The 26091-nt window shown below is 51.6% G+C and overlaps 1 protein-coding gene across 1 annotated transcript in view; it reads right to left on the bottom strand.

The window, feature by feature from the left end:
- Positions 1–4321: 4321 nt before the first annotated feature.
- FAT2 (FAT atypical cadherin 2) overlaps positions 4322–26091 on the bottom strand; it is a 47915-nt gene continuing 26145 nt past the window's right edge. The window contains exons 10-23 of the mRNA XM_054389096.1: positions 24474–24670; positions 23709–23862; positions 22734–22967; positions 21385–21774; positions 19732–19946; positions 18568–18705; positions 17806–17949; positions 16567–16764; positions 14100–14907; positions 13228–13373; positions 9686–10127; positions 7017–7170; positions 5710–6302; positions 4322–4845 (exon numbers count right to left, since the gene is read on the bottom strand). Coding sequence (XP_054245071.1) covers positions 4322–4845; positions 5710–6302; positions 7017–7170; positions 9686–10127; positions 13228–13373; positions 14100–14907; positions 16567–16764; positions 17806–17949; positions 18568–18705; positions 19732–19946; positions 21385–21774; positions 22734–22967; positions 23709–23862; positions 24474–24670 — 4337 coding nt within the window. The remainder of the gene's footprint in view (positions 4846–5709; positions 6303–7016; positions 7171–9685; positions 10128–13227; positions 13374–14099; positions 14908–16566; positions 16765–17805; positions 17950–18567; positions 18706–19731; positions 19947–21384; positions 21775–22733; positions 22968–23708; positions 23863–24473; positions 24671–26091) is intronic.

A 26091-nucleotide genomic window follows, 5' to 3' on the forward strand; every position in this document is an offset into this window, starting at 1 on the left:
GTTAAAAGTCAAGAAGTCTAAAGGAAAATGTCATCAACTGTTACTTACGCTGCTTAGGACATTGGCAAGAACAATTGGGGTTCACCTCACTGGAGGAAGCAATGCGTCCTGCTGAGAAACTCTGGCACTCCTGGAGCAGGGGCCAGCAACAGCCTGGCCACACCTTGGAAACCTGTCCAGACCCTGACCCAGCAGCAGTGGGGCATCCTCACTGGGACACCACTTCTGTCAGGGCTCCTGGCATCCCTGGCATCTGCTGGCAGTGCCAGGGGGATTAGGCACAAGCTGGAGTTTATGAGCAGAAAACAGTGACAGGGCAGGTGAGCCACAGCCTTTCCTTTGGCTGTGAGAAAATGCTGCTCCTCCAGTGAGCCTGGGGATGGCAACCTGCCCCCCACAGCAGCCTGCCCCCCACAGCAGCCTGCCCCTCACAGCAGCCTGCCCCTCACAGCAGCCTGCCCCCCACAGCAGCCTGCCCCCCACAGCAGCCTGCCCCCCACAGCAGCCTGCCCCTCACAGCAGCCTGCCCCCCACAGCAGCCTGCCCCTCACAGCAACCTGCTCCCCACAGCAACCTGCTCCCCACAGCAGCCTGCCCCCCACAGCAGCCTGTCCCTCACAGCAGCCTGCCCCTCACAGCAGCCTGCCCCCCACAGCAGCCTGCCCCCCACAGCAGCCTGCCCCTCACAGCAACCTGCCCCCCACAGCAGCCTGCCCCCCACAGCAACCTGCTCCCCACAGCAGCCTGCCCCCCACAGCAGCCTGCTCCCCACAGCAGCCTGCCCCCCACAGCAGCCTGCTCCTCACAGCAGCCTGCCCCTCACAGCAGCCTGCCCCCCACAGCAGCCTGCCCCCCACAGCAGCCTGCTCCTCACAGCAGCCTGTCCCCCACAACCTCCTATTAGCACACAGAGGGGGTGAGCCTGCTGCTGGGGACCTGTCTGCACATAGAGTTTGATTAAAAATAGCCCCAGGGAACTTCAGAGCTCCCAGCAGAAGGAAGTCCAGCTGGGGACACAGGAAGCCAAACACTCCCTCCCCTGGCTTTAATTTGAGATGAATCCCAGGTGTGTGGGGTTAGGGGGGTTGGTGTGGGAGGTCTGGCTGTGCCAGGTGATGCTCATCCTGCAGGCAGCAGTTCAGGCAGGAAGGATCCTGCTCTAGCCAGCCCTTCTGCACACTGAACTCCCCTCCAGCCAGCAGGTAGGATGCTGGGGTATCTCTGGGATGTTTTGGGGAGGAGGGGGTGAGTCTCTGGTTTGGGGACATGGAGCTGGTGGCAGGAGAGATGTTCTGTGGTCCAACTGGGTGTTTGCAGCCGTGTGTTGTGAGCTGCACTGATGGTTTCCTTTCTCTTGCTGCCCCTGCCCAGAGGCAGCCCCAGTCCTGGGGCCTGGCAGAGACACCACTGTGCTCTGTCTACAAAGTGGTTTAGGGTTGTAGGGTAAATGAGGCTGGCAGGGACCTTGGGAGTTTTATCCTCCAACCTTTTCCAGCCTGGAGCAACTCTTGGAATCACAAAAACCTCTCTGTACTCTCACACCTGCCTCAGGATCTGTCTTGTGTTCCTCTATGCAACCAGCTGATGTCTGAGCTTAGAAATGCTGTGCCAAAATTAATGCGCAGGGATTGTGCTCCTTTAGGATGAGTGTGTTGAGAGGGATTTAGGAAGAAACCCCAAAGAGCTAAATTATTCAGTCCTGATCCAGGCAGGGGCTGGTTTGTGCTGAGCACAGCTGGGTCTCAAGGAAGGAAGCTGTATGCCCTTGCAAACCTCAGGGTAGCTCAGGAGGGGGCTGGTTTCAGGCTGTGTCTGGGCTGTCCAGTGGGAATGTCCTTGTGTGTCCCAAATGCAATCCCCCTTCCCCAGTTTTGATCCCAGAAGAGGGTGTGGGCAGCAGGTTCCCTCTCACCTGTTGGTTATCCCAGCTGCTGGGGTCCCAGGGCAGTCCCTGGCTAGCCAAGCTCTGCCAGTCAGCAGGAGCTCAGCGTTTGCCCACTTCTGGGCTGGGGAGTTTCATCTGCTCAGGGAACACCTACTGAAGGAGTGTCCCTCACCTGTGATGTGAGGCTGGCATCACAGTGTTATAGAGTGGTCTGGGTTGGAGGGGATCTTTGAAGGTCACCTAGTCCAACCCCCCTGCAGTGAGCAGGGGCATCTTGAGCTGGATTGAAATTAACTCAGGATCCCCTTTGGGGCTGAGCTGGGGGCTGCTGGAGCAGGCTGACCTCCAGGCAAGGTCCACTGAGGCAATGCCCAGGACTAGGCTGGTGCCCTCTCACTGGTCCCTGTTGGCGTCACTTGGCCTGTGCAGCACTTTGCCTGCTGGTCCTCTCTTGGCCATCTCCATGGTGACAGCTAATGACATCAGGACTCTCAGAGCATTGTGAGCTCTGGTGATGTCATTAACTGTTGCTGGGGAAACTCTGAGGTGGGTCCCAGAGTGCTCTCCAGTTGGCAGCAAGCCCTTGCAGTGGAGGCTCCCTGGCATGCAGGGGAGAGGGACAGCAGCCATGAGCCTGGGCTGTCTGGTGGCAAAGAGTCTGTCCCAGTGCAAGAGAGCTTGGGAGGTAACACAGGCAGCACTGTGGGGAGCTGGGGGTGGGACCTGGGTGGGGGGAAGGCTGGTGTGTGCTGAAGGAGCAGCAAACGACCCTGATGCCAGACTGATGTTTGGGCAGGGCTGTGGGGCTGCAGGTGGTGTCTGTGGGAGCTGGGGCAGGCTGCTGTGTCCCACAGAGACTGTGCTGGGTGGTTTGGGGACCTCTCTGCACATATGCTTGAGTCAAGTGTATTTTCCAGGTTAACCAGGTGATAGTCATCTCCACAAGGGCTGTGGCTTTACTTTCAGAAATGAGATGAATTTCTGTGCTCTGAATTGTGTTTGACTGAGGATGGGAATCTAAGAAGGGCTTGGATTTGGGTCCTTTCTTCCTTTGGGTCCCTTTTGCTTCCAAGCTAGCAGATATGGGAGGCTTGTGCCTTCTCAAAACAAGGCAAGCCTCTGTGAGTCTGCTTCCTTCCACTGGCCCTTAGAGAATCCTCAAAGATGTGCTGAACTTGCTGTCTTGGTACTTCTCTGGAGGTTCAAGAGACTGTGGGGGTGCTAGGAGGGTCCAAAATAAGCTGTTATTCCCTGGGCTGCCTTTATCGGGGGCTAGTCAGGGATGTCCTATCTGCAACAGCAAAACTCATTCAAAGGGGATCCCTGAGTTACTGAAAAATCCCAATAGTAAAAAAATCCAAACTCTTTTAATAGTTTCCAAAAATCAGTGACAAAACAAAAGTTACATCAAACAACCAACCAAAGGAAACCTCTCAGGAAGGAACATTACATTTCTGAGCACAAGGACACAGAGGCCAACCCACGCTCTGTAGCCTCAGTGGCCCATCTCAGGTAGATGCCACACAGTGCTGATCAGTCTTTCTGGGGTACACTGGGGAGCCCCAGCTGGGTGACAGGGCCACTGTGTTCATCATGAGGCAGTGACAGCCACTGGGACATGTCTGTGCTTGCATCCTTGGGACAGGATCCCTCAGAGCCATGAACAGGGGTCCTGCTTTGCTGCTGGCTGTGCTGGTTTGAGTCTGTGGATGGTTCCTGGTGTGCTGAAGCTTGTTGCTCATTTTTTTCCTACAGAAATGGACTCTTTTTTTTTTTTTTTTTCTTTTTTTTCCTTGGACTTCTGTTGGCCAAGTTAGAGACATGCTGGTGGGACCAGCTGCATTCCCTCGTCTTTCTCTCCCTGCATTGGGAAGCAGACATGGAAGGGGGTTTGCACCAGCTGATCCATCCCACTGGGCAAGCTGTTGGCTTGATGCAAGCCCTCAGAGCCAGGGCAGGGGCAGGGAGCCTCTGCATCCCACCTGGGGTGCTCCCAGGCTGTGCATGGCTGGTCCTTTCACACTTCCTCCACCATGCCTGCTGCCATGCCTGCAGTGCTTGCCTTTCTCCTCCTCCTGCTCCTCCCTGTGGCCACGGAGCCCAGGGTGGGAGGAGGTGGTACGCAGCTGTGCTGCACAGTCTCTGAGGAAGTCCCCTTGGCAAGGAGGCAGGTTAGGCATTGGCATCTCAGGAGCATCCTCTGTGTCCCGGCAGTGGCTGGAGCATTTCCCCTCCATTTACACCAACAGCACCATAGAAGGAGGCAGTGTGGGGAAAGACCCAGCCAAATTACAACCCAGCTGTGCAGGGGAAGATGCTGGAAGCTGTGGCGGGGGGGAACAGGTGAACCTCCCTTCGAAGGATGGGACGTGCCAGCCCCCTGCACGCTGTTCTGGAGGTGTGCTTCTCTTCTCCATCTCGAGAATGAGCCCCCGGTTAAAACATTACCTCCTCGCAGCTCCCATAGTCACTCTCCACCATATCGGAGCCCTCGTAGTTGGGGGGTGGAAGGGGCTGGGCTCGGATGCTGGGCTGGTGGCCCACCTCACAGTCTGCATAGGAGGGCTGGGCCACACTCAGACGCATGCTCACCCTCTTGTAGCCGGGCTCGGGCTGGTACGGGATGCCCTCGCCCTGCACCAGCTGGGCTGGGTAGTAGCTGATGGCTGTGTATTCGTTCTGGCACTGGGAAGCTCCCATGTCCAGTGGTAAGAAGTCCTCCAGGTTCTGGTTGCTGTAGCGGGGTGGGATGGGGGCCCGCTTGTTGCTCTGGTCCAGGGGGAAGGGGAAGCCTCCGTAAAGGGCCACTGGCTCCGCGTCCGCCGGCGGAGGAGGGGGCGGGGGCAGAGGGGGGTGGGAGGAGGATGCAGGGGGGCCTTGGATGATCTCATAGTGGGAATATTCCTGGACGTCTGATGACAGGTACCGGGGAGGCCAGTAGGTTGTTTCTGCCGGGTAGACTGGGATAAAAGAGAGCTGTGTTAGCTGCAGTTCAGGCTGCTGCTTTCCCTCAACCTCCCACCCATCCCTCCTCTGAGCCTGCAGGAGAGGTGGCAGACCAGGGAAGAAAGGAGATGTGTAGACAGGAGAGTTGCCATTGCTGCTTTGGGAACTGAGGAGGCCTGAGGGCTGTGCTGAGGCAGTGTTGCCACCAGCCTTCAGGCATCCACTGCTCTAGCACCCAAAACACACACTGCATCCCAAGTGTCTTGCATGATGAAGGAACAAGGGCAGAGCAAGCAAGCCACTTTCCCTGCTTTTACTCTGGTGGGCACTCTTCTGCCAGTGTACTTTGGTGATGAGCTCATGCATAGAGAAGTATCAGCAACCTTGCTGTCTTGGAGCCATGCAACAGGCTTCCTTGAAGGTGCTAGGGAGCACTGATGAAAATGCCTCCACTAAAACTCACACTGACTTTTAGAATCTCAATTTTTTTTCCCCTTAACTTCATTATACTCTTTTATAGGGCCTTTTGACTCAGGATGTGTTAGAGTCCAGGCTATGCATTAATGGCTGATCATGTATGAGACTAAGAAGGTTAAAGCAGAAAATTGGAATGTACTGGTGAGCAGGGAGAGAAGAGCCAATAAAGGACCCACAGCAGGGCTTGGGCAGCATCTGCCCATGCTTTGCTTGCCTTTAAGCAGGGAGGTACTGGTGAGCAGGGAGAGAAGAGCCAACAAAAGACCTACATCAGGGCTTAGGTGGCATCTGCCCATGCTTTGCCTGGATTTAAGTGGCACTGTTGGTCCCTCGTGTGTGCAAACCCACTTCACAAGGAGAAGAGGGACGTGTGAGAGCAAGAAAAAGCTGTGACTACTGACCCATCTCCTCCCTGGCCCAAGTGCACTTGATGAAGGACTCGTTGTCAGAGTTGGAGGGGGGTGCAGCGGGGGGCAGGTTGGGTGCCACGCTGCACACGATGGTGCCCCGGTGCTTCGGGGCGTTGGCTGAGCTGAAGGTAAGGAACTCGGGGGTGCTGCTGGGTTTGCGCTGCTCTGGCGTGGCCCGGTCCAGGTTGTTGTGTGCTGTGTCACTAAGGATGTTGAGCTCGATGGGTGGCACGCCTTGGGTGCCCACACCCACGCTCTTGGAGAACTCACTCTTGGAGAGCAGGTCGGGGTCCTCCCTGGCCACAGGCTTGTGAGCCTTGGCCCGGTGCCGGTAGCGCTTGCGGATGAGCACGAAGGCCACGACCAGGATGGCCGCCCCCAGCACGCCGGCCACGATCTCTGCGATCTCCTCGGGGCCCACTGCCCACTGGGTGGGCACGATGGCAGGGGTGATGATGGGCTGCGTGCAGTAGTGCCCCTGGTAATCGGAGGGGCAGATGCAGCGGACGGAGCCCTGGCTGCTGACGCAGCGCCCGTCGTTCCGGCACGGGTTCTCTTGGCACTCCTCAGCCAGCTTCTCACACCTGGGAGGAAGAAGAGATGGAGACAACCACCATCAGCCTGGGCTTGCAGCTAGAACTGTAGTTGACAGTAGGCTGAACATAAGCCAGCAGTGTGCCCAGGTGGCATCCTGGCCTGTGTCAGAAATAGTGTGGCCAGCAGGAGCAGGGAAGTCATTCTGCCCCTGTACTCAGCACTGGTTAGACCACACCTCGAGTGCTGTGTCCAGTTGTGGGCCCCTCAGTTTAAGAAAGATGTTGAGTTGGATGAATTGTGTCTAGGAGCTGGGACAGAAACTCCCCTGGGGAGAAACAGCCCCTTGAGCACCCAGGATGGATGTCTCAGCTACTGAAGGAAGGGGCAGGTGACATAGTGTTCTCTCAGCCTTGGGGCATCCTCCTGCCACCTAGGTCGGTGCTTCCAGAGTGCCTCCAGCACAGCCAAGCTCAGCCCACACCAGTGTGTGAGCAGAGACTCTTCCCCTCGCAAGAAGCTTTGAACCTGCACCAAGCACTCGTAATGTCTGGGAGGAGATGGGCACAGAAAGGCAGTGACCACACGATGGCAGAGCTCTTTATGTCCTGGTCTGCTCAGCTCTGCCTTCCAACGCTTCCTTGCTGCAGTGCTCAGGGACGTGCGGCTTAGAGTGCGTCTGGAACTGGGGAGCTCCAGAAATGTGCAGTGCCCGCTGGTAGAGAGCAGGTTTTCAGCCCACCTGAAGCCTTCCCGGACCTTACCTTTCGCCCAGGTACCAGTCAGGGCAGTGGCAGGAGTAGCCGGTGGCAGTGAGGGTGCAGGTTCCCCCGTGCAGACAGGGCTTGGAGTCGCAGGGACTGTCCCCCAGCTCACAGTGCTCACCAGAAAACAGCCCGGGGCAGATACAGGTGTAACCTGGAGAGGGTGAGAGAATGGCATGCAGGAACTGTGTCCATATGGAAGAACTGGCAGGAACAAGGAGGAGCAGTGCCTGGTGCTGCCGGCACCCTAGAGGGCTCAGTCTGGCCACCTGAGCATAGGTACTTGGTGCTGCAGAGGTGCTGTGGAGCACCCAGGCCGCCCACTGAAGGCTTCTGGGTGGGTTACAAGACCTGGAGCAGTTGCTGGAGGCTGGGTGGCCGCTCTGGGACAATGCAATAGCACTAGAGAGCTATTTAAGCAGCAAATCAATCCTGCCATCTCTTGACACAGACCCTACCCCTGCCAGGAATGCGTCCAAGGCACAGCTTTATTGCATGGAGAAGTTGGGGGACAAATCCAGGTTCAAGGAAGGGGAGCCTGTCTGGCTGAGTCACAGTTTCTGACTCTGCTAAATGCAGTCGTCTGTAACTTCATTGTTCTCTGAAGACTTTGGTCCTGCAGGTTCTTGTGGTGTGAAGCTCCTGCCTCAACACGTTGGGTTTCTCTTGCCTGGGGGAGGTGTCTGCTCGCAGCCAGTGAGAAACCCTGCCGGGCTGGGGGCTCGGAGCGGGGCTGCTGCTCTTTGTGTTTTTGGCCGCTGTTTAGCATAGCCCTGAGCACGGGAACGCCCCTGGCTGTGCTGGGCTCCTGCTAGTCACACAGCTGGGGGTGCCATGCGGGAAGTTCAGAGCTTCAACCTCACAGCATGCTTGAAAAGTCTTTGCTGCTCGTCCGCAAAGGAAACGTCTCTGCTGCAGAGCACAGGGGGGACGAATGCAGACCTGTTTCTACACGTGTGTCGGTGGCTATGCTGCAAAGATGTGCTGAGCCTCGTGCAGCAGGTGCTGGACACTGCCTGTAGGGCTGAGTGTGCCCAAGCACACGTGTTCCTGGATGTGGGGGTTCACATGTGCTTGCACCTGTAGTCCCCAGTGCTGTGGTTGGTGTGGTGGCTGGTCTGGCTTTGGCCTTTTCTGAGCTGCACAGAAGGGTTCTCATGCAGCCAGGTGGCCTTCCTGGGCTCGCCTGCACAGACCTGTCTGTGCCTGTGCAGGTAATCCCACGCCTGAGATCCCTGGGCAGAGCTTTGCATAAACTGTCACTGCATGCCCATGGGCTCCAGAGCTGAGCTCAAGGAAGCCAAGCACCCAGGACAGCCTCACAAACTCAATGTCCCTTGAGCAGCCCCTTCCCTGTGGCAGTGTCCAGCGTGTTTCTGCCTGGGGCCATGTCCCACAAGCTATTTCTTGGGCATCTGGGCCCTTTGCAGGAGAACTTGATAATCATCTTGGAAGGAAACTATGGGAAGGGCTCTGGATGATTAGTAGATTATTAATGAGGGAGTGATTTTTTGCTCTTCCCCCTCCCATGTTATGCTGTCTGCAAAGCAAGCAGGTGATGCCTTGACTTGGAGCAGAGATGAGTTTTCCCCTCATGGGCTTTGAGCCCCTTCCAGCCTAGCCAGAGGGATTTTGTGTGTGGAGGGTCTCAGGGGTAAGGCTGACGTGGGAGTGCCAGCCAGGCTTACTCTTAGGGACAGATGTCAAACAAGTTCACCTGAACCAGGCAGCTGCTGAGTCGACAGGGCTGGGAATCTTGTTCCCAGAGGCTTGGGGCAGGGCAGGAGGAGGTGTGCTCCCTCCTCCATCCTCTCTTGCTCGCTGGGCAGGGTGTGAGTTCTGGCAATGGCTCCAAAGAGCAGAGCTGCAGGAAGAGTTTCTGCCCAGCAGCCTGGAAAGCACCTCTGCCCCAAGGAAGGGTCAAAGTGCAGACAGTATCTATCTGGGTAGATGGGATGTTAGGCTGAGGTGTGAGAGGATGGGTGTAGGGCAATGACACAAGGGTGGACATCTCTGGGAGCAGTTTCTTCCCCAGGGCCACTGCAAACCAACCCTGTGCCTGTGACACTGCTTGCTGTGGGGAAACCCTCTGATGGGAGGAATGGGGCAATGGTGAGAGTCTTGGGCAAAGCCTGGTGTCAACCTCTCTTGAACATGTGTACCTCATGTTAGCCTGAGACTCTTGGATCTGAGCTTATGGTTTTCCCATATCTTTTCCTGTAGCCCTGAGGAGTCACTGACTGTAGTGGGAATAGACTAAGATCTTGGCTTGTTTCTGCCCAGATACCATCACTGCCTGATCCTATTTTGCTTGATTCCAGCTTTGATAATGGCTCCTCAAGCAGAGAGGATGCAGAGGGGTGGGTGGAATTTCAATTTACATTTGAGCTTTTGGCAATGCTGTGCTCTTCTAGGCCATGCACACTCCTTAGAAATATCTCCTCCTGCCCTCTGGGCCATGGTCTCTTGGTGAGAGCCAGGATGATGATCTCACACCCCTTAGCTGTTGCTGCACTGATTCAGCTCTCACTTGAGATCCCTCAAGACAGGGGACCCCTGATTCTCCTCTGGAGGTGCTCCTCAGCATAGGGATGAATGAAGAGGTTGCATCTTTCCCTCCCCTCACTGCTTATTGCTCTCCCATTGCTCTGGGTGGGATGTTCACATACCTCCTCCATGGGTTTCGGAGCACATCCCGTTGTTGAGGCAGGGGTTGCTGCTGCAGGCACCAGTGGGGGAGCAGCACTGCTTTATCCCCACCTCCTCCACCACTTCCTTGGCTTGCCCTTTCCCGGGCAGGAGAACCACTTCTCTGCCGTTGATCGCAACCACATCCAGGCAGCCTCTGAACCCCGATGTGACTCGCTGGGACTGGAGCGGCTGTCGGAGGCCACCAAACAGCAGATCTCGTCTGCCCTGGGAGACATGACAGGTCCCTGGCAGCTGCAGAGAGGCATTGCCCAGGCCATCGACCAGCAGGCGGACAGATGTGTTCTTCACCTCCAGGAAGACCGAGTGCCACTCTCCGTCGCTCACAAAACGCGAGGAGGAGAGGTTCCCGGTGTAGTTCCCCCTGCAGCTGTACCCAAGCTGAGGGACTCCATTGACCATCTGCAAAACATGGCCCAGAACTCTTGGTTAGCTATGACATGGGTGCCTGCTCTTCATGGAGGCTTTCAACACTTCTGCTGCTTGATCCCCTCCTTGCCTGAGCACTGAGAGTCAAGATCAGTCCCAACTTTCAGACTGCAGAAATTATCAGCTAGGCAAATGCAGCCTCTTTCCCCCATGTTTAGCTGTGAATTGGTCAGTTAAAGCCTGTCTAGGTGACTGCAGCCTCTTTTAGTTTGCAAAACCCCTTCCTCTCCCTGGCACAATTTCACCAGTGGTCCTTCCCTGCAACCTTTAACCAGTGTGCAGGGAGGGAAGTTCATCTTTCCATTAACAGGGGGCAGGGCTGTGCGATCATCCTCCTGAAGCTGCTCATCCTCCTCCCTTCCTGAGCTTAATCAGAGCCCTGGTATTCAGACTACACACAGGTCCATCACCAGTCACAGGTGGACTCTTGTTCTGGGCCACATGGCCTTTATTCTGTCCTCACTGTCTCATTAGTGGTGGGGAAAGTGCTGGAGAAGTTGCCCCTTTGGCATGGGTGAGAGTGCTGAAAGGGCCTTGTCGAGGAGGAGTACTGGCAGCTTTCTCTGGAGGAGGCAAGGAAGAGATGGGAGGCAGAGAAAGGAGTTACTGTTGTACCCAGCTCCTAACCAGCATGCTGGAAAGCCAGGCCAAAGCTGCTGATAGGTGTTGCAATCTAATCCTTGATCACCAGTAGATGGGAGGGAGACAAGATAGTGAACTGCTGAAAGTGAACCACACCAGTGTCTTCTGCAGTAAACTGGGATGTCAGAAATTTCTACTTGTGGCCCAAGATTAATATTTAAAACTCATATGGAAGAAGAAGAAAGGGTAAAACCCCTTTCACCTTTTCCTCCTCAGTGCTATGTTTGTAAAGCCTCTCTCATAGAAGCCAAGAGCCTAGGGAGAAGGAGAAAAGAGATGGAAGAAAACATTCATGGAAAACCTGCAGAGCTTGCTACACAACATCAAGCAATTCATCCCAGGCAAAAGAGATCTTCATGGGGGGCATTAGAGATAGTGAGGAGTGGTGATGCTTGGAAGAGGAGGAGTGATTGTGGGCTACACTGAACTCTGAGGGAACCCAACAACATTGAAAGAGCTACTCTGGAGGGGTCAAAAGCAGGTCATCAGTTAACTCTTAGAGAAGTCCACTGTGTAAATAAATCCCAGTGGGAGAAGAAAACTGCTGAGGGAAGGAAGAACTAGATGCAGCTGGCACGCACCAGGGAAGGGAAGGCTGCCTCAGGGCAGCATGTGTGTAAATTTCTTTGCACAACTGGCAACTTTGTCACTTCACTTTATCAGGAGGAACATGATTTCACTTCAGATGGGTCTTTAGATTGGGCTTATCAATTTCTGGGGCTGGGACACAGCTGAGAACTCGATTCCCTAGAGCAAGAACTGACAGACTCCAAGTCTTTCCCAGCTTGCCTGGTTTGCCATTCTCTTGCTGCAGCCTATTTCTGAACATCAGGAGAGCTTAGGGATTGGAAGGGTGATGATATGCATGCCCTTAGGAGAACTCACCCTCTTCACCCAATCTACAAAACATCACTTAGGATTCTTTCAAAGCTTTTGCTCATAGCTAGAGTATTGCAGTCTGCAAAGTGTGTGGAGACATCTGGGTGTGGGAGACCATGAGGATGCTGAACTCCATCAATAAGGAGCCTTTTTTCCCTTGACTTTGTGTGTGAGGCCTGGCTCATTTGAGCTTCCTGCCCTTCTGAGCACCATCTGAAGTGCTGGACTCCTGCTGAACTACATGGTGACTCTTCTTCAGAGATGGGGCAGAAAGCAAGAGACCCTTCTCGAGCAGCTAAGTTTGTCTCATCAGCTCTTTACAATGCAGCTTAATGCCACTCTTGGAGATAGGTACAGGGCATATGGATGATGTTTCTCTGCTCTTGCTCATTTGGAGCTATGTCTGTGGCAGCAGGAACTTGCAATATGTACTTTGGGCAGGTCCCTGGGCGTTGGCTGCTGGGCAGCTCACTCTGTCTGTGTGGGTCTTTTATAAAAGTGGAAAGAAAAGTATTTCAAAATAGGAAAATGGGGTTGTGAAACCATGAGAAGGGGTGAAGGAGTTTGTGGACAGGATGAACACTTCCAGGTAGGTTTCAGTGTGTAGATCTCACTGCCATTAGTCTGCAGGACAGAACTCTGTAAGCTGATAAGTGTGTCCTGTGTTCTTGGTCTCCCTTTAGTCTGAATTTAATTAATGAGGAATATACAAATCCCCTATTCTTTAGTCATCTGCTGCTTTCCTTCTGTTGGCAAAGTGGAAAAAGGAGATGATCTTTGAATGCTGGATTGATTTGGTGTGCAGCCAAGGGAAGGAAAGAGATCAGACAAATGTTCCTGGCTCTGCAGGTGTGTGAAACACTGAAACCACCTGAACAAAGTGGTTGAAAAGAGTAGGAGGTTGAGAAACAGCATTTAAGTCTTCTGTTTTGTCTGTTCTGTCCATTACTGTGAAGGACCTTTAATATGAAGTCCATTTGATGAGGTGTGTGACCTGACTGACAGCTGAAGGCTGGTGATATTATTCCTAACCTCAGAGCTCACCAGTGCCCTCCTCATCTTCATATCCTGTTATCCCAATCATAATGTGGTCTGGCAGACAACTTGTGTGCTCAGTGGGAGCTCGACTCCACTCCTGAAGTCTGTGAGGGAGCTCTTCCCTTTTGCTACAGTGGAAGCAGCCTGGTCTGGGAAGAATTCCGCCTGGGGAATTCTTCACCCTGAGAGGTGTGATGAGAGGGATGGAGAAGCAAACCATAAGGAAAGACGATGTAGATGTATGATAGGGGGTGAAAGCTGCCTTCACACCAGAGACAAGCACAGGCATTCACAGATGTGAAAACCAATTCACTAGGTGTGGTTGCAGCCACTGCCAAACTGTGCTTGGCTCTTGCTTGGTCTTCCCAAGGCTATGTTTGAGCAGCGTGAATTACCAAGGGTACACATTGTTGCATCTTCTTTCTGTGTGGTTCCCTTCTCTGAAAGAGCAAGTTGTTTTTTTTTTAATTATTTTTTACACTGGAAAGAAATCCCTGTGCATTCTAACACCTACCTCCAGGGTGGCATGGTCAGTGCCATTGGCATGGAACACAACAGCGTGCAGCTGGTGAGTCTTCAGGCGGAAGTGCATGTGCCAGGAGCCCGTCTGCGAGTGCTGGTACCAAATGTAGCTGTGCCCCCCGAACCTCACAGCTGTGCCTGGAGGGAAAGTGAGGGAAAGGTCTCAGCTTTGTCTCACTTTGAGTCTATGGACTGTACCAAGCTTTGCCACTTTTCCTAGGCTGTCACCAGGGCTGCCCAGGAACAGTTCCTATCCATGGGAAGCCAGGTACTGCCACACTGCACCTCCCACAGCTGGGGGACTGCAAGAAAGCTGGGGAGGGACTTTTTAGGGTGTCAGGGAGTGATAGGATTAGGGGGAAGTGAACAAAACTAGAAATGGATAGATTCAGATTGGATGTTAGGAAGAAGATTTACACCATGAGGGTGGTGAGACACTGAAACAGGTTGCCCAGGGAGGTGGTGGAAGCCTCATCCCTGGAGGTTTTTAAGGCCAGGTTGGATGTGGCTCTGAGCAACCTGATGTAGTGTGAGGTGTCCCTGCCCATGCCAGGGAAGTTGGGACTGGATGATCTTTGAGGTCTCTTCCAACCCAAACAATTCTATGATTCTATAACCTGCTAAGTAGAAGTGACTTTTCCCAATGAGATGGATACATGTTGCTGCTCTTTAATGCTACAGGAGATTAATGGAAAGAAAAAGACTTTGTGAAGCCTCCAAGCTTTTAAGATTTGGCTTTGAAATTGCAAGCAAAGTTGTTGGTCATTGGGCAACCTAATCCCATGGGAAGTCCAGGTGCTTTAGAAGGAGAACACAATAGGCCCAGGTTTGTGGGGTGGGACACTAGCAGGAAGCTTTGCTCACCGTTGCAAGAACAGATCTGCTCCAAGCTGTGCCGCGGGGTGAGGACGCTGAGCCGGGCAGTGCTGTAAGTCGACATCGTGCCTGGGTCCATCTGGATGGTCTCCTTGCAGACACGGTGGGCACAGTCTGCCCCGTGGCAGGGCACGTGGATGGCTTTCTTCATCCGGAGGCCGACGAGCTGGTCCATCTCCCCGGCCGACACCGTGATCTTGTTCGCCAGGACCCGAGGCTCGTACAGGGAGCCGTGCGGCTCCCCGACAGCCAGCAGCAAGTCCACGCCGTCGGAGGCGGCTGCCGGCTGCAAGCTGGCCATGTGGATGTTTTGGCGCCGGGTGACCAGGATGTTCCCCAGGAACCTCTGCAAGTTTCGCCAGTGGTCCCCCACAAACTCCTCAGGAGAGAGGTGGCGAAAGTGCAGCACCACTGCCTTGTCCAAGGCTTCCTGCGTGAAGCACCACACGTGGATGTTGACGCCGGTGGCGGCTGTGAAGGTGCCGTCGCTGACTGTCACATTCAGGAAGTAGTGGCCATGGGGAAGCTTGTCCCCGGCGATGATCTTCCCATCTGCAGCCCCAACAGAGAAAAGCCCCTCCTGGGGCACTTGTGCCACCAGAGTGTACAACAGCGTGTCGTGGGGGTCTCGGTCCGTGGCGTGGATCTTGCCCAGAACACCACCTCGGAAGGCTTCCTCGTTGGTGGTGATGAATATTTCCAGGGGAAGGGCTGAGGGGGCATACTGGCTCTGCTCAGTCACCTGGATATTGATAAATGCAGAGGAGGACAGGGGAGGGATGCCACTGTCAGAGACCTGTCAAGGAAAACAGAAGGATCCATTATTGCCAAGTGATGACTTTAACTGCCACCTCACCCGACTGGGTGGGCTGAGGAGGTCTTGCAAAGAAGAGTGCCCTGCATGTAGCAGTGGGTGGAAGCTGTCAGGGAATGGGTTAGGAATGAGGAAGGAATGGCAAAAATTGGCAGGAGTGTTGCACCTCTGCTTGGAGGTGGCCCCAGGTATGCTTTCCAGCACGGAGACTGTTTGAAACCTTCTGTTAGCAGTGGGGTTGTGCTCATGTCTCTGTGTGCTCATCAGCAGCTGAGGCATGCCTGGGTGGCTCTGGTTTCCTTGAGGATTAATCCTTTCTAGAGATGTAGCCAGTCTTTGGGGTTCCATGTCCGAGTGTACACAGGTCTAAAGCAGCTGCACACATCAAACCATTTGCTCACCCTCCTGGATATTTGAGCCTGTGTCCCACCTCTGACAATGCCTATCTGTGAGGAGAGGCTGAGAGCCCTGGGGCTTTTTAGTCTGGAAAAGAGAAGACTGAGAGGGGATTTAGTAAACATTTATAAATATCTGAGGGCTGAATGTCAAGAGGGAGGGGACAGGCTCTGCTCAGTTGCACCCTGGGATAGGACAAGGGGCAATGGATATAAACTACAGCACAGGAGGTTCCACCACAACATGAGGAGGAACTTCTTCACTGTGAGGGTCACAGAGCACTGGAACAGGCTGCCCGGAGAGGTTGTGGAGTCTCCTTCTCTGGAGACTTTCAAGACCCATCTGGATGTGTTCCTGTGTGACCTGTGCTAGATTCTATGCTCCTACTCTGGCAGAGGGGTTGGAACTAGACGATCCTTCAGGTCCATTCCAACCCTTGACATCCTGTGATCTTGGAACAGGCTGCCCAGAGAGGTTGTGGAGTCTCCTTCTCTGGAGACTTTCAAGACCCATGTGGATGCATTCCTGTGTGACCTGCCCTAAGTGATCCTGCTTTGGCAGAGAGGTTGGACTCAATGATCTCAGGAGGTCCCTTCCAACCCCTAACATCCTGTGATGATCCTATGATCCTGTCTAGCATAAGTCAAGGAACCTCAGAAGAGCAAATTGTGAATAATCAGATTATAGGATAGGTTTCTCCCTAATCTTAGGCAGTTAGTGGTTGAGGCTCTTAATTTAGTAGTACCTGGCTCTCAGAACCAGGACCATTATTGAAGAAGAAGGTGCTCTGTGTGATATCATCCTGTTGTTTGTAATGGACTATCCCTACTGATAAGACTGGACATTGATGAACTCACCCTGTGACAACAGAAATCCTCTTTGAAGAGGAACTTCAACCTCTTCTCAAATGACAAGGATGCTTGGAGAAAGTTTTTAGGGCCAGGTCTCACTGGAAGTCGCTAGAGTGATGCTGGGAAAAGCACCTGTCTAAGGAAAATGCTGATGGAGTATTTCTCACTGTGTTATGTGTTACCAGTGCAGAAGCTGGTCCTCAGCTTCTTGTGAACAGACTGTGTGGAGAAATCAGCTCTGGAGATGGCTCCAAGCTGCACAGTTTGTGCCTGGATTGGATTTCTCTGAAGCCAGATGTGTTTCTATCCAGCTGTGCCATCCTAATCTCTTTTTGTTGCTACTTAATCTGCCTGGGGAATTCCAGGGATAACAGGACAGTAAGGGTGGCTTTACCTGGACTTGTAGTAGGTACTGTTCCTTTATTTTTCGGTTCAGGACAGATGATGTCACCAGCAGACCGTTTTGGGTGACATCAAAAGCCTTCCCATCATTGCCTTGGGTGATCTGGAATGAATATGGTGGTCCATTTTCTGGGGAGTCTCTGTCACTCATAATTAGCTCCAGGACACTTGTACCCACAGGAGCATTCTCCTGAAATGGGGAAAGATGTTAGTGGAGAAAGGCAAGCAAAGAGAAAAGGCCCAGAGGAAGCAGAGTGCCCCTAGAGCTGCTGGGTCAGGAACAGGGAAATAACTTCCACAGCCCTATGTGCATTTCTACTACACACAGACTGAGCCTTGTGCCAGCAATGGCAGAGATCCAGCAGTGGCAAGGGACTCCCTGTCATGACGTTACAGGTAGGGCAGCTAAGTGCAGATGGTTGAGCTGATGCCTTTGCTCTCCTCTTGAGTCATGCCAGCACAAGAGCAGATGAAAGCACATTTTGCCTTTTTCTCTCTGAGGACATACTAGGTTGATGGTTGGACTTCATGACCTTGAGGTCTGTTCCAACCTAAATGATTCTGGGATTCTCTGTTTTGAATCCCAAGTGACAAATGGGTTGCATCCAGCAGATATGATGATGCTTGACCACATCCATGGCTCTGCTCTTTTATGTTGTGGTGTAGACATGGACAGTGGTGAGGGAGAAAGGGGCTGCAAGTCAGGCTTGGAAAGTGTCTACAACTACCTGAAGGGAAGTTGTAGCCAGGTGGGGGTTAGTCCTTTCTCCCAGGCAACCAGTGACAGAATGAGAAGACACAGTCCCAAGCAGTGCCAGGGCAGGTTTAGGCTGGATGTTAGGAAGAAATTCTTCACAGAGAGATTGGCCATTGGAATGTGCTGCCCAGGGAGGTGGTGGAGTCACCATCCCTGGAAGTGTTTAAAATAAGACTGGATGAGGAACTTAGTGCCATTGTTCAGTTGATTAGATGGTGTTGGGTGATAAATTGGACTTGATGATCTCAACGGTCTTTTCCAACCTGGTTAATTCTGTGATTCTATTTGAAAGGCAAAATGGCATCTGTTGGTTGAACATCTGCCCCTGCAGATGCTACCAGTTCTTTGTGGAGGTGAGCACAAAACAACAACATGCTTCATCTCTGCCTCACCCCTCTGCTCCAAGAGCAGCCCAGGCACGAGTTCCTTGGTATCTGGAGGTGGACTGGGAGAAGAAACCACCTCCTGGCTTACCTGCACCACCACGCTGTAGTTGAGCTGGAAGAAGCGAGGAGGGTTGTCGTTGACATCTGACACCTGGATGCTCACAGCAACATCGCTGAACTGGGGAGGGTGGCCGTTGTCCGTGGCTCGAATTGTCAGGGAATAACTAGGGATCTGGAGGATTTGCAGTGCATGATTACTTGGAGGAATGGTGGCTTTTTCACATTGGTCCTGGACTCAGCTGCAGCTTGTTGAAGTGCCTGAGGCCATGCTGTGCACCATAACAACAGCTTTGCCCTTGGCTAAGGCTTCATCCATGAAGCACACTGCTAAAAATTCAACCTCACAATAGCTGTAGAGAAGGGAAACAACTTGGCAAAGATGGATGAGGCTAAGCTGGGCAGACATCTGTCAGTAGTGACTTGAGCTGCTACTGTTAAATGAATGAGAGATTGTCCAGGTGATCTGTCCATCTCCTCCCCATACCCCTAATACAGAGAAGCAGGAACCAGCTATTCCAGTTTAGGGCAGACCCTCACCCAGCTGGAAGCACCAGTGGAGGAGACCAAAGCCCAGAATTGTGACCAGTGAAGGTTCTATTGCCTTCTCTAAAGACCAGGCTTCCTACAGCATCACCTGTGAGTCTAGAAAGTGAATGACTGAGCCTTGCCTTTTGCTTACAGTGTTTTGAGTAGATCATTCAGAAAACAAGAGGCAGCTGAATCTACTGCACTCCCTCTCTCTTTTGGGGCACATCTTTCACCCTTCCTGATCCCATTTTCTTGTACTCACCTCCTCCCTGTCCAGATGCTTGGCAATGCTGATGTGCCCACTTCTGGGTTGAATGGCAAAGTGTCCTAGGGGATTCCCTTCCACGATTGAATATGTGATCTGATTGTTCATTGCTCCATCCAAGTCATCAGCTGACACCTGTTAGGAGGGGGAAAAAGCTAGGAGCCTGGGCTCAAAAAGAAAGGCCTTGCCATGGAGAAATTAGGGGCAGGACTTTTTTTTTTTTTTTGTCATTTAAGGGTATTGTTTTGAGCTTGCCTTAAATGAGGAGGAGGAAGGAAAGTGGTTTACCCAAGTGTCACAAAGTATTTTTTTTCAAGGCAAAAACTCCACACAGCTACAACAATGACTTTGTCCTTATCCCTTTCCTGACTTCATCACCCCTGTGAAGGTCACAAGCTGGGCAGAGAACTCTACATGGAAATACCTTGGGCTCTGCTATTCTGCCCAGAAAATCATGGAATCATAGAATTGTTAGGGTTGGAAGGGACCTCAAGGATCATCCAGTTCCAATCCCCCTGCCATGGGCAGGGACACCTCACACTACATCAGGTTGCTCACAGCCACATCCAGCCTAGGCTTAAAAATCTCCAGGGATGAGGCTTCCAGCACCACCCTGGGCAACCTGTGCCAGTGTCTCACCACCCTCATGGGGAAAATGTCTTCCTAACATCCAATCCAAACCTACCCATTTCTATTTTTTTATCACTCTTCTTATTCCTGTCACTCCCTGACACCCTGAAAAGTCCCTCCCCAGCTTTCTTGTAGCCCCCTTCAGATACTGGAAGGCCACAATAAGGTCTCCTTGGAGCCTTCTCTTCTCCAGACTGAATAGCCTCAACTCTGTCCTTCTCAGGTTACAGGGATAGGGTCTTCTGCAGGCATTTTAGCCCTCTTGGGAGATTTCCAAAGTTCCTGAGCCCTCCTCAGGTATCTCAAGCTTTCACTTAAAGATTTCTTAAAAGGCAAGATGTTCTCCTTGTCTATGAAGTGCCAGGAATTCTGTCAATTGTTGTTTTTTAAGGTCATGCTTGGTTCTTAGAGTTGAAAATCAGAAACCCACCGAGGTGATTCTGTCCCAGGAAAGGTGCAAAAGAAGAGTAAATAGTGCACAGCACAAGTAAAAGAAGAGGTACAGACAGCTGCCTGGGTTCATGCCCATACCGTGAGGATGATTTCTCCAACTGCAGCATCCTCCCGGATATCGACGAAGTAAGGGTCTTGAATGAACTCTGGGGCATGGTCGTTGATGTCAGTTATGTTGATGACCACCATGGTCACATCACTGAGAGAAGCTGAGCCTTTCCTTGTGCCTTCAATGGATAAGTAATACTCATGACTGGATTCAAAGTCCAAACTCCCATTTATGTATAAGGCACCTGCATTGGCAGATGGATAGAAAAGAACAGGAGATGCTTTGAATAAATGCTGGGGGAGGTTGCTTGGAGTGCTGGAGATACAGCATGGTGACTGCCAAACTGCCAGCTGAAAAATCTGCTGTTGACCTAGCTTTGACCTCCTCTGGTTAAATCAGATAGATTCTATGGTCCTGCTCTGGCAGGGGGGTTTGGGCTCGATGATCTTCAGAGGTTCCTTCCAACCCCTAACATCCTGTGATCAGGATACCAAAGGACATGGAATCACATAAACCAAACTATAACTGAAGAGATTCTGCCATAATCTGCCTCATTCTGGTATCAAGTGTTTGAAGAAGTGACATAAACATTCACTCTGCAAGGTCTCCAGGATTCTTAGCTGGAGGAGATCTGAAACAAAATAGGATGAGAGTCCAACAGGGCTATTGAAAGCTGTGACCAAGACAGTAGTAGAGCATCACTGAACTGCATCATACGTAGTGTGAAAAGGTGTGAGATGTAGATGCAGAACTGTACAGGAGAAAAAGGCGCACAGCAAGATGCTGTGATTTGCACACACGGCTTGGGACGCAAGACAGCAGAAGGAGGTTATTAATCTCCAACAATGAGTGAGGAACATGTGCTGAAGATGTAAATGAAAGTGGAAAGGGGAAAAAAAAAAAGGGGGGGACAGAATGTGACTGTGTACTTCAATGCTTTCCTGAGTTCAGCACTGAAACTGCCATGGAATGATTCCCTGGATATGACATTGCACTGTGTCTTCTGAGTTGTACAAACTAATAAGAAGATTGATATGGAAAAATGGGAAGAGCCTTGGATCAGAGAAGCTGAGGAAGGCACCATGGATGAGAATGTTACAGCTAAGGGCAGAAGGCTGCATTGATGATGCAGCCAGGGATTTATTTCAGGGAGTTAACATTGGCCTTCAGATAAGGGATCTTATCAGATTGCTGTGCAAACAGAGCAGTGCTTTATTTGGCTAGTAAACCTGGCTCAACACCTGCTCAGGATTACCAGACCAGGATTATCTACACTCAGTGAGTGCTGCCTAACAAAGGTGCCTGTTACCCTGGGCTGCAGGTTCCTTGTGGGGTCAGGATGGAGAGACTTTTAAAATTGAACCTCCTTCCCCTGTGTTTTAAAGTGAAAAAATGTTCTCATCTTGTTCTCCATGTATTCCTTATTCCCATGAACCTTTTTCAGGTCCTAGATACATAACAGGAATCTTTCTGTTAATTTCAGTAAGATTTGGATCACTCCTGAAGTGACTCAGTTGGCAAAATTTAGGGTAAAAGAGAAGACTCTACTCCCTCTCCTTGTGCTGGCTAAAGACAGAGTAGAGAAGTAGTGCAGGTCAAATGGAGAACCAGAGAAGATGCCTCCAAAGACACCTTTTGATGTTGGGTCACCCTGGAGATGCTTGGGCACGAGGTTGCCTTACCTGTGTTTGAGTTGAGCTGAAATTTCCCATGGTCATTGCCATTGACAATTTCATACTTGATCTCCGGGTTTTCTGCGTTGTCCCTTGTCAAGGCTGACAAGTTGAGGACCTCTGTACCCACAGCCACGTCTTCTTTTACCATGGCCACGTACTCAGGGGCCAAGAAAACAGGCAGGTACTCATTCAGATCCACAACAGAGACAGTGACAGTGCCAAGAGCAGAGAGGGGCTGCGGGGTGCCCCGGTCAGTAGCGCAGACTGTCAGCTCAAATGCTGAATGCTGGGAATCCTTCAGAGGCTTTTCCAGACGAATCACCCCTGTGGTTTCCTCAATTGAAAAGTGTCCATTGGCAGAGTCAGGCAGAGAATAGACCACCTCAGCATTGAGACCTGGAAGGATAAAGGACAGCATTCATTTGTGGGCAGGAATGCTGCTGGTTGTGTTTATGTATTTCTAATCTGTTAGGACTCTGTGTGCTCAATGGCCTTAAATTCCTAGGAAAAAGGGAGGCTATGTGAGTATCAAATGTGCCCCTGCCCATCTGTAAGTTCTGACACCTAGCCACTCTCACCATCATCCATCAGTGTTACCTGTCTGTATTTACTGCTGATTCCCATTTTTGATTCCCTTGTTTCCAAACATAGTTTCCCTCATATCTGTTTCCAAAGCAGACAAATATCATCTTCCTTCTCTTCCATTGTAAATCCAGTCTTTGCTGGAGAGGTTTATTGAAAGATCCTTTCTTAGGACCCTTGCTTATGTTTCTGACCATCTTTTGTGTCTTCAGAAGGACCTCTCCAGCCGTATTGCCTAGCCCATCCAGATCCCTTATTATTCTCACTCTCAGTCTCCATCTTTGGTAAGGTTGCTGTCCAGTTTGGATTACAGTTACACTTCCTGAGTATGTCCTCAAAGTCTGACTTGGCATGTTTCTACAGATATTGCCCTTCCTATGGGGTCTCAAAAGTGCTGATGCCTGCTAGCCAAGAACATCACAGGCTCACAAGATGTTAGGGGTTGGAAGGGACCTCCAAAGATCATTGAGTCCACCCCGCCTGCCAGAGCAGGACCATAGGATCCAGCACAGGTTGCACAGGAACACATGCAGATAGGTCTTGAAAGTCCCCAGAGAAGGAGACTCCACAACCCTTCTGGGGAGCCTGTTCCAGTGCTCTGTGACCCTCACAGTGAAGACATTCCTCCTCATGCCATCGATGAGGTCCAGTCCCATCTTTGCCAAGATTCAATTGCCTATGCCCATTGCTGTAGCCCTTTCCTAGGTTTCAATGGTTTCTGTTCAGGATGAAAGATGAGCTCTGCTGAAAAAGCAGATCCCATTCTGACTCACCTTCATCGAGGTCCCTGGCAGCCACCACAGCAATGGGAGTCTTTGTGGTGGTGTTGTCAAAAACGGCCACGGCGCAGTGACTGGGGAAGAATCTTGGTGCGTTGTCGTTGGTGTCCTCTATGGTGAGTGTGACATCTGCCTGGCAGGAACGGCCTCCACCATCAGTTGCTTTGGCCACGAGGTGGTACACAGGCTTCTGCTCACGGTCAAGAGGTGCAGATGTGGTCAGTTCCCCTGTTGGGAAGAACCGGAGATGGTTTTGCCTCCTGCAGCTGAGGCTGTAGCCCAGGAGAGCTCAGAAAGGTTCAAGCATGAACGTTCCTGGCTGAACCGTGGGAGGCAACAGCCGGAGTCTGAACAGTGTTTTTAATCCAGCTAATAGTGGTGGTGTCTCCACACCACATTGCTCAGGGCTATTCTCGGATCGCTGCCAGCCAGTGCCCTGGCAGGGCTTGGCAGGGGGAGTCCTGAAGTCGGGCTGCACTTCATGCAGGGGATGGCGTCATGGGATAAATGTGCTCATGAATAAACTGTGCTTCTGAACACCTTTGCAAACCCTCCTGCACTACGCTTTCTGCAGCGTAACGAACCTCAAGTGATCTCTGGAGTGATCAGTGTGGTCATTGCAAACAGTACTGCCCAACACTGATGGTTTTTTAGGGCTTAGAACTCGACTCTCTTACTCAAGCCAAATACTTGCTGATCTCTCTCTCTCCTCCTTGAGATCTGGCTGTGGGCTACAGTGTCTGCCCTGCCTCTGAGCGATGTGAATGCCAGTGGGAAGGGGCAGAGCTTGCTCTCCTCTACACCACAATGCAATAAACCTGTTTGCTATTCCCTCCTTGATTGGGAGCGCTGGAATGAATTGCCCTTTTGTTTGCTCAGGAGGAGGTAGGTGTTGAACCATGCTGGGGTTGGCATTGCTCAGGAGAGGGTGAGGAAGAGGATAAGAGCATCCCATTGCTCAGCTCTCACCTGTGTGTGGGCCCAGCCTGAACTCCTCTGCTCCAGGCCCGTGGAGGCTGTAGGTTATCTGGGCATTGCTACCCACGTCAGGGTCAGTTGCTGAGATTTTCAAAATGAAAAGGCCTGGCGCAGCGTCTTCAGAGACTCTCCCAGTGTAGAATATCTGGCGAGGACAGAAGGTGTCAGATGCCTTCATCCCTTGTGGGGAGGAAGGGACTAGCAGAGGCTTCACAGAGGAGGATCAACCTTGTGGTTTATAGGGGAACACAATGTGCGTCACATTGCCGGCTGCTGGGGTGTGGACTGGGGCCAGTGAGCTCATTTCACACAAGCCTTTGAATCTCTCCTTTGGGAAGCAACCACCACTGTTCTTTCTCACCATGGGTAATGTCCATACCAGCGATCAGTTTTCTACAGTAAAAACCTCCTGATGGGAATCTCTCAGCTTAGCAGGATCTAAAACTTGGTAATTTACATGTCCCTACCCAGGAGGCTTCCTGGCATTGTTTATCTCCAAAAATCATCCTTCATAATGCTTAGGCACTCACTTACTGCTGGCAAACATGCTTGGAGGCTAGATTTAATGTTCTTGCTTGACATGCAGCTTAATTAAAATTGCTAAGCATAATCAAAGCAACAGGATTGTGTGAGAAGAATTACGACAAGCCAAACCCTCTTAACGTGCTTTTTTCTGTTCTTTTTGCCTTGCTCCTGCCTTCTCTCCTTCCCAGCTGCTCCCCTCATTCCCTCCATGTCCCTGGACAGAGGTCTTACCTGTCCACACTCAGGGCTGTTATCATTGATGTCCAGAACAAAGATTTCCACTTCAGTGGTAGCCTGAAACTTCCCATCAGAAGCCATAACCTTCAGGAGATATTTCTCGGTGTCTTCTCTGTCCAGAGGCTTCTTGGAAGAAACTGTCCATTCGCCCTCAATTTGGTTAACTGTGAACTGTCCCAGAACATCTCCTTCTGGAAGGGGTGAGGAGCCAAGGAGAGCAAAGGCAGTTAGTGAGTGCCGAAAATCAGAAGTCATAAGGAAAGGGGATAGAGGTGTGTCCACTGCCAGTCCCTTAGGAGATCTGAAGGACTTGCAGTGGTGATGCAGAGAGGTCATTGGGGTTGCATCAGGCAGGTGAGGAGCATTTGCTCTGCCTCACTGCACAGCTGAGAACTACCCTGCCTGCTTCTCTAGGCCCTGTCTGCATATTCCACTGGAAGAAGGAAACAACAACTGACTGCAAAACCATCTTGCTAATGTTCTGCAGACATGCATATTCATTGCCTCAAGCCCCACATTGTCTCACCTTCCTCAAGTGTGTCAGCCTTTCTTGGTGCCTCTTCCTAAAGGGATCTGAGAGCTGCAAATACCCTGCAGACATTGGTTGGATCTTACTGTACCATGTATACAGTACCATGTATAGTTGTACTTCCTTTTAACCTAGGGATGTATTTAATGTATAACTGCACTTTCTGGGGGATACTTTCTGATTCTGCAAGAGCCAGGGGTGAGACAGAGGTAAATACAGACTAGGCAGGCTCTCAGGTCCACCAAATTTATGCTGCTGCTGTTATTACATAAAACAGGTTTTAAATGAGGAGGGTGCTGCCCCTGGAAAATCCTTTTCTTCTGGCAAGGAGCTGGTGTCCTCTGCTCAACCCATGGCACTGGGAGAACAGAGGGAGCACATTAGGTAACAGGAGGCTTTTTTCTGCTAGACTATGAAAGGCTCCACACACCTGAGTAAATGAAATTCAGTCCCTTTTTGTTTTCATTTGTACTACAGTGATGAGGCTCTGAATCTGGAGGCACAATGAGGCCTCTACAGCCCTTCTTCTAACTCTGAGAGATCCCAGCCTATGCTCAGGTTTAGTTTCTATGTGTCTGAAATCAAGATGAACAGCATGAAGCTCAGCTTTGTGTTCACCTCCTCCTTTCTTTAGCTGCAGTGCTGTGCTGCAGTTGTGTTTGTATGTTCCTGGGTAGTCTTTCCTGTGCTTCTAAGTCTGTAGTAGAGAGAGCAGATACTGTTTGCCACTCATGTTCATGTGCATTCTCTCAGGTTTAAAGCAGCTGGAAGTTACTACTCTGTTTGAGATGGCAGAAGTGCAAAGACTTAAATGGATTGAACCTTTCCACCCCAAGGCTTGCAAGCACCTAGGTTTGCCATAAGCCCACTGGAAGAACCAACATTCCTCCCCTCGTTTGGATGGTTGCAACAAGATAACAGGCTGCAGCATGATCTGCCTAAATGTTTTGACCCTGAAGGGTCCTCACTTGAGTTCAAACAAGCTTTTTAATTTGAAGTATCTGTTCCAGGCCTGAGAAAGACATTTAGGGGTCAGAAGGTAAACCATAAACCCAAGCTTCTGCTTGTGCAAATGCACAACAA

Source organism: Indicator indicator, chromosome 18, assembly GCF_027791375.1.
Source record: "Indicator indicator isolate 239-I01 chromosome 18, UM_Iind_1.1, whole genome shotgun sequence".
NCBI classification, from domain to species: Eukaryota; Metazoa; Chordata; class Aves; order Piciformes; family Indicatoridae; genus Indicator; species Indicator indicator.